The sequence below is a fragment of the Planococcus citri genome, chromosome 3 (assembly GCF_950023065.1).
Source record: "Planococcus citri chromosome 3, ihPlaCitr1.1, whole genome shotgun sequence".
NCBI classification, from domain to species: domain Eukaryota; kingdom Metazoa; phylum Arthropoda; class Insecta; order Hemiptera; family Pseudococcidae; genus Planococcus; species Planococcus citri.
This window is the reverse complement of record NC_088679.1, coordinates 80,505,441-80,519,014: the sequence shown is the minus strand read 5'-3', so window position 1 is coordinate 80,519,014 and position 13,574 is coordinate 80,505,441. Positions and strand designations below refer to the sequence as shown.

General features: G+C 38.9%; 1 protein-coding gene across 2 annotated transcripts in view; it reads left to right on the top strand.

Annotated features, from left to right (window-relative positions):
* Nmdar2 (NMDA receptor 2) overlaps positions 1-13,574 on the top strand; it is a 188,010-nt gene that overhangs the window by 163,914 nt on the left and 10,522 nt on the right. For both annotated transcript variants that reach the window (XM_065355837.1, XM_065355838.1), the window contains 10 exons: positions 65-203; positions 286-515; positions 4,055-4,202; positions 7,143-7,326; positions 7,440-7,549; positions 7,653-7,768; positions 7,860-7,983; positions 8,058-8,218; positions 8,467-8,648; positions 8,730-8,983. In XM_065355837.1, coding sequence (XP_065211909.1) covers positions 65-203; positions 286-515; positions 4,055-4,202; positions 7,143-7,326; positions 7,440-7,549; positions 7,653-7,768; positions 7,860-7,983; positions 8,058-8,218; positions 8,467-8,648; positions 8,730-8,983 — 1,648 coding nt within the window. The remainder of the gene's footprint in view (positions 1-64; positions 204-285; positions 516-4,054; positions 4,203-7,142; positions 7,327-7,439; positions 7,550-7,652; positions 7,769-7,859; positions 7,984-8,057; positions 8,219-8,466; positions 8,649-8,729; positions 8,984-13,574) is intronic.

Below are 13,574 nucleotides of genomic sequence, written 5' to 3'. Positions count from 1 at the left end.
GTAGTCGCATGTGCCATGTCTCAGGTATCAGGTATATTTATTTGTACGTTTGCATTGTGTTCAGGTATTTGCGAAATGTGAGTTTAGAAGGAGACCAAAATAAACCGCGTCTAGAATTCACCGCCGACGGCGTATTGAAGGCGGCCGAACTCAAGATAATGAATTTACGACGCGGCGACAACAAGCAACTCATCTGGGAAGAGGTGAGACAGCTGTGTAAATGTGCATTGTGCAGGTATCTATTCGTAGAGCTATATGTACTAATACACGTATGACGTTGGATAGATCGGCGTGTGGAAATCGTGGGAAAAGGAAGGCTTAGATATCAAGGACATCGTATGGCCAGGAAACAGTCACACTCCGCCTCAAGGAGTTCCCGAAAAATTCCATCTCAAGATCACTTTCTTAGAGGAGCCTCCTTACATAAGTCTAACGCCACCGGATCCGGTCACCGGCAAGTGTAACGTTAACCGTGGAGTTCAATGCCGCGTCGCCGTAGATGCCGACATGGAACAGTAAGTTACCAACTTCATATTTTTTCATCTCATCTCATTTTAGCTTCAGCTTCAGCTTCTCCTCTGGCCTGGGCGTCGCTTATTTTACCAGCTCACTTCGCTTCTAAAATGTCGTACCAAATTACATGAATGTATGTACAGCTACTCGTTGTAGCTAGGTGCCTATACGTGAATATTATCAACAATCGACTTTCGCCATGCTCTGTTCGATGACGAGAATTCGAGAAAAATTGGTTACCTACCCAACTACAGCTTTCTCGCTCGATTGGCGGAATTTTGATTTTTTTTTTTAATCGGAAAAATCTCTTTACAGCCTTGTAACTCGACTGGTGATGTATTTTTCGTGCGCTTTCAATCTATAATATTTGTGACCAGCTCAAATTTTTTGCCATTAGGGATAACTCCCTCGCTAGAGTTCAATTATTAAGACTAATGACTTTTTGAAACAATTGCCGAAAAATGTGTAACGCGCTCATTTTGAGATCGCAGTACCTCTACCTACTACGTTGACTTTTTCACGCAAAGGGCATGCAAGACGTAGTCCCTTTGGATTTCTAAAAAAATGTTAAAAATAAACTTGAAGAATTGGGCCTGAAGAAACGATCGAAAAACGTTTATTGACCAGAGCAGTTGGTGAGCTGCTATCTGGTGATATTTTCGGGCCATTTGATTGCTCCTTCCGTGGTCGCAAATATCCCATCATAATTGAAGATAATTATTTGAATTATCATCACACGTTCGTCGAGAAAGAGAAATCCACCACTGTAGTATCTCATTGCGTTCGAGAGGTACTATTCAAAGCTCGAGCTCTTGGTCATCACGTGTTAGAATTTCCGTTTGGCAACCAAGGCGAGTTTGATAATGAAGCATACACATACAGTTTTACAAGAATTTGGTGTTCATCAATAGTTATCAGCGCAATCCGGTGCTGTTGAACGCGAAAGCAGTGCAGTTGTCAAGATATGGCGCTAACACTCAAATATTCCAATCCAGATGTTACTTATCTGGTCAAAATCTGGGCTGAACTCATTACCACCGCTGCTCATTTGCTGAATCAAGCAGGCAAATCATTGATCAACGGTTCAACTCTTTACATGTTGTGGTTCCTCACACCACTGCGAATAAAACACCTTCAAATTGTGAGTTTGAAGTGTTACGTCAATGTTCTGATCCAGTCATTCCAGTCACATTGAAACCTGTATAAAAAGGTACTTGAATGGTGATGAGCAATATCAAGTTTATGTTCCAGATAAACATGATGTTATTTCAAAAGACATTACTTTCAACGAGAAACTTTGAGATTGCAACCAACTAGTTACTTTACCATTCAATCGAGATTTGTTAGATCTGATTGATAATGATAAGGATACTGAAATCAGTGATGTGAAGGAAACTAAAAGCACTATGTCAACCCCGAAGAAAAGTGCACCTTCTACGCTGTAGTCATCCCCTGTTACGCCAAAATCATTGAATAGTTCCTTGCTCGGGAATGACAAATTCGATGACACATACGAGAATTCCATTAACTAGAGAGTCAAGATGATTCTGTGCACGAAACAGAAATGGCGATTATTATGCGGCCAAAATCATTTGAAATCCCCAATTCCCAACCATCTCGCTAATTGTGTTGAAATTGAGATTTTCATGGCTGAATTTGAAGCTTCACTGAAGTCGTGTGCGGAAGCTGTTCAAAGTCCAGATACTATGGATACCTCGACAAAATCCATGGTCACTAACGACGCTCCAAATGTAAGTTTTAGACCTCGGGGAAAGTGATCAGACATTCATATGTCTGATGTTCCCTATTGATCATCAAGTAGTAGTACACGATCTGCTTTACATCGCCAGAGACACACGCATCAACGTAGCTGGCATGTTATCGAGGTCTCTAGAAAATCTAACCATCGAAGACATCGGCTGTCTGAAACACCTAATTTGTTACTTGTCTGGTATGATCAATAGACAGCTGATTTGTTCCAGCAATGCTGATTTTGTCAGATGTCTGAGTACGTATAACTCGACAACTGGTGTACTTATTCAAAAATGCTGATGCGGCGATATTGTGGATCCTGGTAGCTGATCAAGTTGCTTATCCGAGTTCATCACCGCTAACGAAGCATCTTAAACATCGACCAAATTTGAGGAAACATGAACGACGTTCTTCATGTTTGTACGAAGCAGTTTTGCGGTCAATTTATTGCTAGATAATTCTCGAATTAGGGAAAGTGTTGAAAATAATGTAAAATAGCGTCATTATCGGTAATTATTTATTACGGCATTTTACTGGTAATTCTTCGTATTATCGAGATACAATGTACTCATCAAGTCAACAAACATCACAATGACTTTGTAATATTTTTTCTATTCTAATATCCGTTTTTTCCTAATTCTTTCTAATGTTCCAATCACACTAACGTTCGCATTATGGCGATTTTCTACCCTTTAATTTTCTGAACATATTTGTTTGTTTGTAAATATGTTTGAATACATCGTTTTATTTCGAAATGCTCATCATATTTCATTAAAAAATTGATTTTTCGTAGTAAAAATGGCCTTTAAAAAATGAAGGAGGGGAGAGAAATGAGCCGAGACCAAAGCTGGGCCAAAAAGAAGAAAATTTCAACAATATGTACTATGTATTTAGAATGCGAAAATTTTTCATTATGTCATCATGATAATCGATTTTCATCAAATTCAAGTTGTCGCAAAATGCTAATTTTTCAGTTTTTGTTTGATTTTTTCACGAAAAGAGTGACTTTTGTGTGATATATTTCCAGTCATTACTTTCATGAAATTCAAATTCACTACAAAAATACAAAATTAGAGCCTTTTGATACATTAAAACGCCATAACACAAAAGTTTTAAAAAGCGACTTGTCTGATTCTTTCTGTGCACTCTTCATTTGAACTCAATGAAGAAGCGCAACCAAGACAAATCTCCAATGTTTTTGTGATGTGTAGATAGAGGTACTACGTCACAACTCTGTACTTAGTATTTACGGCAAACCGAGTATGCAACTTTATTAACGTGACGTCGCACCACCCGGCCACCCCACACCTGCAACGCTAGTTGGTACGCGCACCCGCCGCGCCGCGTCTTCAGTCGCACTCGCAACGAAACGAATCTTCGAGTGCATGTATATTGTACTTGTACGTACTTGTGGCATTTGCATGTTCAAGTATCTGCTAAGTAGGTACTTTTTTATGCGCGTTACCCGTTGAAGAGGACACTTTCCCAAGACTATCCAGTATCTAACTACTTAATTACGTTCCTTATGACAAAAAAAAAAAAAAAAATGTACGCTACAAAACCTCAAACAAACCCATTCAACTTTGGCCAAGTGCTGTTTTTTTCCTTTCCAACTTGCGATGAAAAATTTAGCTCGGCGTCACTGTAGACATGTTAGCGCGTTGTTTTTGTAACATTATAGGTATAATTTTTCTAAAATGTTTTCGCTTTTTCCATTGCGTTTTTGCCTTGATTCTTGTTCCTCCTGCAGTTGTGTTTTTTTCTTCTTTTGTTTCTTTTTGCACTTCAGAATTGATATACTGCAAGCGCAAAGAAACGCGAGTTTTTTCCAATGCTGTTCGGGATTTTGTATCGATTTATTACAAAAGTTTGCCGAAGAACTTGGTTTCACGTTTGAACTTTTTAGAGTGGAAGACGGCCGATGGGGAACGTTTCAAGTGAGAATATTCATAAATTATTTTCTTCTTATATTCGCTCGCGACTCGCGAGTGTACGTATGGTGCTCCTATGTAGGGTGCGGAATGCAGATATGTATTTTTTCAGATTACAATGCAAACATTAATTTTCTACCGAAATTATGCGCGAATATTGAGAATCTCTGGTGATGGTAGGAGGGAGGAGGGGGTGGGTCATTTCATGATGTCAAATAGCAATAAAAAGCATTCTAGACTTCAAATTAATAACAATTTGAAAGATTCAAGATGAATCGCGAATTATCTTTTAAAATGGCTGGTTTTTGGTTGAAAAACATTTTTTTTGATTTTTTTTCGAAATTTCCAAATTTTGAACCCCGGTTGAAAAATGCTGGGTGAAGTCTGAGACCCGAAATCCCCCTGCCGATCCTCCAGGACAACTTTTTTCTTAAAGGGGACATCCTAAGGAACATTTTAAAGCAAACTTGCCCCAAAAAAAGTTGGCCTTACTTACAAAATGGCGGCCATTTTGATTGACTGGTCAGCCGAAATTTCAGATTTTGCGTTTCAACATAGGACTTGCACGAAATTTTTCAAACTTTACAAAGGTAGATCGAAAGATCATGCAAAATTTCATCACCTGTCAAAATTTCAAGTGCTAAAGTGCGTTTTTCGATTTTTGGTGAATTTTTAAAAATCGAATTTAGGCCAAAAATGAGGGAAAAAATCAAAATTTTACCAAATTGACCAAGAAAGCTGAAATTTGGGATATACCCTATTTTCCACATGCCAAATCGATTGGAAACGGTTTCAACCCGTTCTGAGCAGTTCTGGAGCCTCCAGCAGATTTTTGAAACTCGAAATTCCCACAAAATTCCATCAAATTGAAGTTGTAAAGCTAAAATTTATTCTAAAAATTAATTTCAATACGCTAAGAAGTACTGCAGGTGAATTTCAAGTGGTTTTGGATCCTCCAGCGACTTTTTTGAAAATTCCTGAAGCCTTCAGCAGATGCTTGAAACTTTAAATTTTCACAAAATTTCATCAAATGGAGATGGAAAGCTGAAATTTACTGTATACTCCAATTTTAACACCCTCTGTAGACGACTTCAGGTGGGTTCAAGTCATTTTAGAGCCTCCAGCGACTTTTTTGAAAATTACTGGAGCCTCCAGTAGATTTTTGAAAATTGAAATTTTCCCAAAATTTCATCAGATGGAGATGGAAAGCTGAAATTTACTCTACACTCCAATTTTAACACCCTCTGAAGACGACTTCAGGTGGGTTCGAGTCATTTTAGAGCCTCCAGCGACTTTTTTGAAAATTACTGGAGCCTCCAGTAGATTTTTGAAACCTGAAATTTCCCCAACATTAATTTATCAAATGGAGTTGTCAAGCTGAAATTTACTTGCAGACTACATGGTGGTTTCAAACGGTTTTGAAGCTTCCAGCTACTTTTAGGAAATTTCAATTTTCCAAAAAAACGTCGCTGGAGGCTCCAAAACGACTTAAAATCCACCAGCAGTCAACTTCGTAGCGTGTTGAAATTAGGTTGCAGAATGAATTTTGACTCTCCATCTCAGTTTGATGAAATTTTGGGGAAATTTGAAGTTTCAAGCATCTGCTGAAGGCTTCAGGAATTTTCAAAAAGTCACTGGAGGCTCCAAAACGACTTGAAATTTACCTTCAGTACTTCGTAGCGTATTGAAATTGGTTTTTAGAATAGATTTTAGCTTTACAACTATAATTTGATGGAATTTTGTGGGAATTTCGAGTTTCAAAAATCTGCTGGAGGCTCCAGAACTGCTCAAAACGGGTTGAAACCGTTTCCAATCGATTTGACATGTCGAAAATAGGGTATATCCCAAATTTCAGCTTTCTTGGTCAATTTGGTAAAATTTTGATTTTTTCACTCTAAATTGGATTTTTAAAAATTCACAAAAAATCGAAAAACGCACTTTAGCCCTTGAAATTTTGACAGGTGATGAATTTTTGCATGATCTTTCGATCTACCTTTGTGAAGTTTGAAAATTTTCGTGCAAATTCTATGTTGAAACGCAAAATCTGAAATTTCGGCTGAACTGTCAATCAAAATGGCCGCCATTTTGTAAGTAAGGCCAACTTTTTTTGGGGCAAGTTTGCTTTAAAATGTTCCTTAGGATGTTCCCTTTAAGATAAAAGTTGTCCCGGAGGATCGGGTGGGAGGGTGCAATTACTCCTATTGTCATATGCCGGACTATTTATATGATACACAATACACAATACTCGTACGTACATATTGGATTTGAGCTAGGTACCAACTCTAAAGTCAGCTTATTCGTTTTTATCATTTCTGACGTATGGGTGACGTGTCTGAAGAAACGATAAGGCGAGTTGACAGGTACTACGAATTGCGAAAAAATAGACAGTCAAATTAGCCGCGTTTCCATCGAGCTTACCTTTTTTCTTCTCTTCTCGTATTCGCGTAAATATTGCGACCGTTTGATGTACGTCTACCTCCGCCTACCTCACATACCTACAGCACGGCACCACCAACGCAATTCAATAACTATAGCTACCTGTTGCACGTAAAGTACTTACCTGCTTTTCGTCTCTCCTAAAAAAAAAAAAAAAAAAAAAAAATAGATCAAACAGAGTGGTCAAAAGCACCTTTTCAAAAAAATAAAAAAGCAATTTTTCAAAAAAAAAATGAAAAAATGAATTTGGAAAAAAAATTTTAATTTTATTTTTATATTGTTTTTTTAATTCAATTTTTATTTATTTTTATTTTTTTTGAAAGTGCTATTGACCAATGTTTTTAACCAATGTTTTATATTTATATGTATGTAGTACGAGTATCTTTACCTACCACCAACCCAGCTAAAAATTGGCGGGAAAAGTGGAAAATAACAAAACGTACCTACGCAGGAGAATACTAAACCTACACCTACAATGAGTGATTGATTGATTGATTTTCACGATTTCAGAACGGCAAATGGAACGGACTGATTGCGGATTTAGCAAACCGTAAAACCGACATGGTAATGACAGCTTTGATGATTAATTCGGATAGGGAAGCGGTTGTGGATTTTTCTGTGCCATTTATGGAGACCGGCACCGCAATTTTGGTAGCCAAACGAACCGGCATCATTTCGCCGACTGCGTTTTTAGGTGGGTAGCTACGTACTTACATTTTTTTTTCTTTCTTCTGACGTGACGCTACAAATGCAAAATGCATCGCGATACGATACAATACGATTACCTGCCCTTTATTCATTGCACAGAACCATTCGACACGGCTTCGTGGTTTCTAGTCGGAGTTGTGGCTATTCACGCGGCAACCTTTACCATCTTCCTTTTCGAATGGCTCAGTCCATCCGGTTTCAACATGAAGGTACGTACCTCTTTTCGGCCTTTCATATGCTCAAGTTTACGCGACTTATTTCGTATGGCACCCACCAATTGTGAATTGTAATTTTCTCGCCGTGTGTCTACAGACAAAAATACCATCGCCGACGTACCGATTTTCCATTCTTCGTTCGTACTGGCTGGTGTGGGCTGTACTCTTCCAAGCCGCTGTACACGTCGACTGTCCTCGAGGATTAACATCCAGGTATGTACTTAAGTTAACAACTACCGGCTACCATCGTGTGACCACTACGACTCATTGATTCGTCGATTGCGACCTTTTTTTTCGCCCGCAGATTTATGACCAATGTATGGGCGATGTTCGCCGTCGTATTTCTCGCCATATACACCGCCAACTTGGCCGCCTTCATGATAACCAGAGAAGAATTTCACGAGTTCACCGGTCTCGACGATCCGAGAGTAGGTTCCATTTAAGGCAAAAGTATAGGTATGTTAACGTATTAGTACATACTTATTTTACTCGTCATTTTCAGCTGCAAAAACCGTACAGTCATAAACCTCCGATGAAATTTGGCACGGTGCCTTTCAGCCACACCGATTCGACGATTAGCAAATATTTCAAAGAAATGCACGCGTACATGTCGCAGTATAACCGAACAGCGGTGAAAGATGGCGTGGACGCCGTATTAAGCAGGTAGGTGTCAGTCCGAATTGTAGGTACAGGGTGCGCGAAAATATCGAGTACCCCGAAGAAAGAGTGAAATAGATGCGTATGATTAGTGGAATGTTCTCACCTCACCTCATCTGAGTCCAACAACCAATCATGAGCTACTATGGAGAGGGGGAGGGTGGCACAGGTACTCGATATTTCAGCGCACCCCTGTAGGTATGTAATGTACATACGGGTACTTAGAGCTACTTACGCTGTCGCGTCGATTCCAGAGATCTGGATTCGTTCATTTACGATGGCACGGTATTGGATTATCTGGTCGAACAAGACGAAGCGTGCAGATTACTCACAGTTGGCACGTGGTACGCCAAAACGGGCTACGGATTGGCGTTCGCTCGTAACTCCAAATACTTGAACATGTTTAACCAAAAACTGTTGGAATTCCGTGAAAATGGTGGGTACGAGTGTGTGTGTAGGTTCATTATACGTACCTACGTAGATATGTATGTAAACATTAAATTGCGCTGGGTTGCAGGAGATCTAGAAAGACTGCGACGGTACTGGATGACCGGATCGTGTAAACCCGACAAACACCAACATACTCAGTCGAGCAGCGATCCGTTGGCCATGGAGCAGTTCTTATCGGCGTTCGTGTTGTTGATGTTCGGCATTTTGATAGCTTTCGCCTTGCTGGGCTTTGAATCCGGCTATTTCAAGTATGCCAGAAAACGCATGTACGATAAGAAGAAGAAGCCTTGTTGTTGCGGCTGCTGTCGACTCATCAGCGTGGTAGGTAGACGTAGACTATTGTGCAGCGTTCGGTTCGGTTAGGTTAGGACACTGGTCCGCCATTTTCTTGCTAAAATAACCGTCTGAGCGTATAGAAACTCTGTAAGAAGTAAGAACCCATACCTACAATTTTCTACCTTTCAACATTTAAAATTTTTCGAATGGTAAAGTTGCAAAAAACAAATGCGGGTGGTGAGTATTGAACTTGGAACCCAAAATTATTCATCATCAAAGTCATAGTCGCAAGCGACTAGTGTGCCCCCAACAACATCCGCCACTCCTCCCTGTCTTGAGCTAGCATGGCCGCAGTTGCAACTGAGCCAACTAATTTCCGGACTGTATATTAGTCCACCTTGCCAGAGATCTTCCTCTCCATCATGTTCCAGGGACCTTGCCAAAGAGAATCCCTTTTTCGATGTTTTTCGGTCCTCTTCTGGCTACATGTCCAAAATAACTCATTATCCTGGTTTCACATATTTTAGGTATTTAGCCTGGTTGGTTCTTGCAGTTGTTCCACAATTGATGCATTTGTTTGGTGCGCAGTGTATGGTATCCTCAACTTCCTGATTCCTGCAACATACCCACATTTCAAAGGCATCAATTCTTTTTTGATCATCTTGCTTCAATGTCCAGGTCTCCGTTCCATAACTAGCGTCCGGATTAGTCTCTTTCTCGTTTTTATGGAGATTTTCCTATTGGTGGTGACTTTTCTCAACTGAGACATCACTGCTTTTCCAAGAGCTATTCTGTATTCTTCTTCCAAGTTAATATTCCCTGGCTGATCGCTGATCCTCCATCAGCATCCACAATTGAACCCAAATAAATAAATGAGTTCACTTTTTCAAAGTAAACATATCATTTCGTTTTGGTTGAGCTCTTTGAACCAAACTGTTTCGTTATCCAGTTTCATTTCGTTCTATAAAAGTGGTAGGTATCATTTCATTTTGTGCTGTTTCGTGTCATTTGTCATTTCGTTTCGTTTCCTTCCAGCCAAAAAAGTGAGAAAAGCAGACATTTTTAGTAGTAAACGCAGAAGAGATCCCCAGTTGGGTGAAAATCTGCTCTTCTGCCAATAAATACGCGGTAAAGAGCAGTTTAATTGGCGTTTTATACTTCAACGCTACTTTAAACTGCTGCCATGCAGCAGATTTTACAGTTTTCAAAATCGCGCTTCAATTCACGGGCGTAATTTGAAGCGACTTTTTAGGTTGTTACATTTTCTGCACAGCAGAATAAAATTTCTGCTGATAAACACGCCACAAGAATATTGCGTAGCGTATTTTTATCGCGTAAAGACGCTACGCTTCTAAATTATGTGGCGTATTTTTGCACATTGAAAAAACCAGCCACAAAATACGCTACGCAAATATTTCGTAGCGTATTTAATCGCGTATTTGCTGAAAAACGCGCGTAAATGTAGTATTTTGCGTGTGTGTTATAGGTTAGTATATAAATATTTGTTCTCTTCTATCAAGTTCCCTGGTGGAGTAGGTAGCAAGGAGTCCGCTTACAGATCCGGGGACCCGAGTTCGATCCCCGCTGGTGCCGAAAAATTTTTCAAGAATATTTATCAATGGCAGATTTTTACGCGTAATTAAAATACGCGCCGATTTATGGTCAGAAAAGGCATTGGCGTGAAGTGTTAAATCTCCTGCCCACGTTTTTATGTCGCGTAAGAGCAGATTTTCACCCAACTGGGGAACCCCCCCCCCCCCTAAAGGTTCTAAATGGATGAAATTTGAGTGAATTTGACAAAATTTGTTCAAAATTTACAAAAAAAAACTTGCCATGAAAATCCAATCCAAAAAATTGAAGAAACAGAAATGATTCGTTTTGTTATAACGTTGCGTTTCATGTAATTTTTTTGATTTGTTTCATTTCGTGTCTCATTTCATGTCCAGAGGAAAAAATTACCGTTCCGCTTCATTTTGTATTAACAGCCCTGTTCAGATTCTGGTAGGTATCCAACTCTATCAACAACCATGACCTTGGTTTTCCCCACAGTTATGAGGAGTTCCATGTCCTCAATGACCATCCTGTCCCACCTAATCAGTTCTGCCTTTTTCCTCTTCATAGACAATTTCAATGAAACGTCACAATGATGTCACTTGATGGACAGCTGCATTGTGGCTGGCTAATGGTAAAGCAATAATTGTTAGAAAGCACGTTTGATAACATTTTTGGCTGTAAATTAGCATTACGTTAAATGGGGAATTTGAAATCTATAAAGAAATAAGGAGAAAGCTTGCATGATTCTAGGGTCTTTTTCAACGCAGAATCCAAATTTAACAAGCATTTTCCTTATTTCTTTACAGATTTTAAATTCCCCATTCAACATAATGCTAATTTACGGCCAAAGTTTGTTGATAATGAAACTGACCAATCACAGCACAGCTGCCTGTCAAGTGACATCACAGTGATGTTTCATTGAAATTGTCTATTCCCGGCTATTAAGGTGGTATCATCAGCGTAACGGAGATTAGAGATTCATTCTTCCTCTTATCTTGATGCCGCCTTCCCAGTTCTCCAAGGCTTTTTGCATGATGTACCAGCCATAGATGTTGAACAGCAGAGGAGAGAGTATACAGCCCCGCCTTACTCCCTGTTCTGGTTGAAACTTGAAAGGGGTTTAACTCTTCTCTGCCTTCTCTCACCATCAACTTATTTTTGTCATGCAGCGATTTGATCAGCTCAGTTAGGTGCTCTGGAACTCCCATCTCGCGTAGTATCTCATATAGCTTTGTCCAATTGACATAGTCAAAGGCAGAGCTGTGGGACCAAAATGATCCCAAAACTGGAATCGATTAAATCCCAATTCAAATCCAATCCCAAAACCAATCCCAAAATCGAAATCTCATTTTTCTTGATCCCAAAACCGATATAATTTTGAACCCAAAACCGAAACAAAATTGTTTCAATTTTGGGATTTCAATTTTTCCTTTTTTTCCACAATTTTATTTAGAAAAATGGCCATTTTTACATCATTTATTGTGAATTGATCAGATTACAATAAAAATTACTCGACAAATTCAGCAAAATATGCGCTTTAAAACGTTCAACTAATCACTCCATTGGATTTTTCACGTCAAAACCTCCCATTTTTTAGACCCCTGCAAGGTCCATTGGTGAATTTGGGCATAAAATTGGTGGTAATGAAAATACCCAAACCGAAATAAAAATTTAAAGAATGAATCCTGAAATGAGAAAATTTCAATCCTGAAACTGAAATCCAATCTCGAAATCGTTTCGGTCCCACAGCTCTGGTCAAAGGCCTTTGCATAGTCAATGAAGCATAGTACCACAGGGATATTGAATTCACAGAATTTTTCAATTATTTGTCTGATGTTCAAAATCTGCTCTCTTTGTACCTCTTCCATGCTTAAAACCTGTCTGTTCAGGTGGAATTAAGGAACTATATACCTTAGTGGAATCTGCCTATGCAAGTATGCCTTGATCCTGTTGTTGATTATTTGGGGCATCACTTTACTGGCATTGGCATGTGGAATCAGGGCTATTGTGCAATAGTTAGCACATTTTTTCATAGCACGTTTTACAGGAGAGTGGTTTTCTTTTTTTTTAAAAAACTTGATTCATTATTTTTATCAACTTGAAATTAATTGTGAGGAATGAATAGCACCTCATTTTAAAGATCTGGTATCCTACCTTCATTTAGCATAAGAACACTTTGAAAAATAAAATTTCAAGTTTGGAAAACATTTTGAGTTAGAATCTTTCATTAAAGTTGGTGTGGAGGCGGAAGGAAGCGTCCAAAAAAATTTCATCTGAACAAAGTTGTAGAGAATTAAATTTCCAATCGACATAATGTCGTTAGTTTTTTTCTGGAGTGCTTAGTTTTTGAGTTTTTCTCAAAAAACTAAAATTTCATTATATGTGCAAATTCATTTTTCTGAAAAGTGATCAATTTTTAAAAAAAATTTCCATTTGGTACGAACCAATAAAAAATGCACTCCTTGTGACTATTTCTAACTGACAAACGTTCAAAACAATCAAAACTGTCTGTTAACACTTTGTATGTACAAAATTTGCTCAAAAAAGGTGGAGTTTTTTGAGATGTCACCTTATAACTCCAAACAACTTGCAATGTTGTTGGGATTTTGAGTTAGGCCATTTGGGTTTTTTACATGATCTAGATGATGTACCCAACTCAAAGTGTTATTTTTGGTTGAGGGGGGTCACACAAGCCCCAAAAATGCAAAAACATCAAAATCAATTTTTTTTAAGATGTCACCTTATTACTCCCAAGGTGAGATATAAGAAAACTGGAAAAACTAGCGTACTGATTAGTCTCTTTCTCGTTTTTATGGAGATTTTCCTGTTGGTGGTGACTTTTCTCAGCTGAGACATCGCCGTATTTTGAAGAGCTATTCTTCTTCTAATTTTCCCGGCTGATCCTCCATCAGCATCCACAAGTGAACCCAAATAAATAAACGAGTTCACTTTTTCAAATTCATTCAGGGCTTTGGATTCTGGTAGGTATCCAGCTCTATCAACAATCATGACCTTGGTTTTCCTCACATTTATGAGGAGTCCCACGTCCTCACTGACCATCCTGGCCAGCCTGATCAGTTCT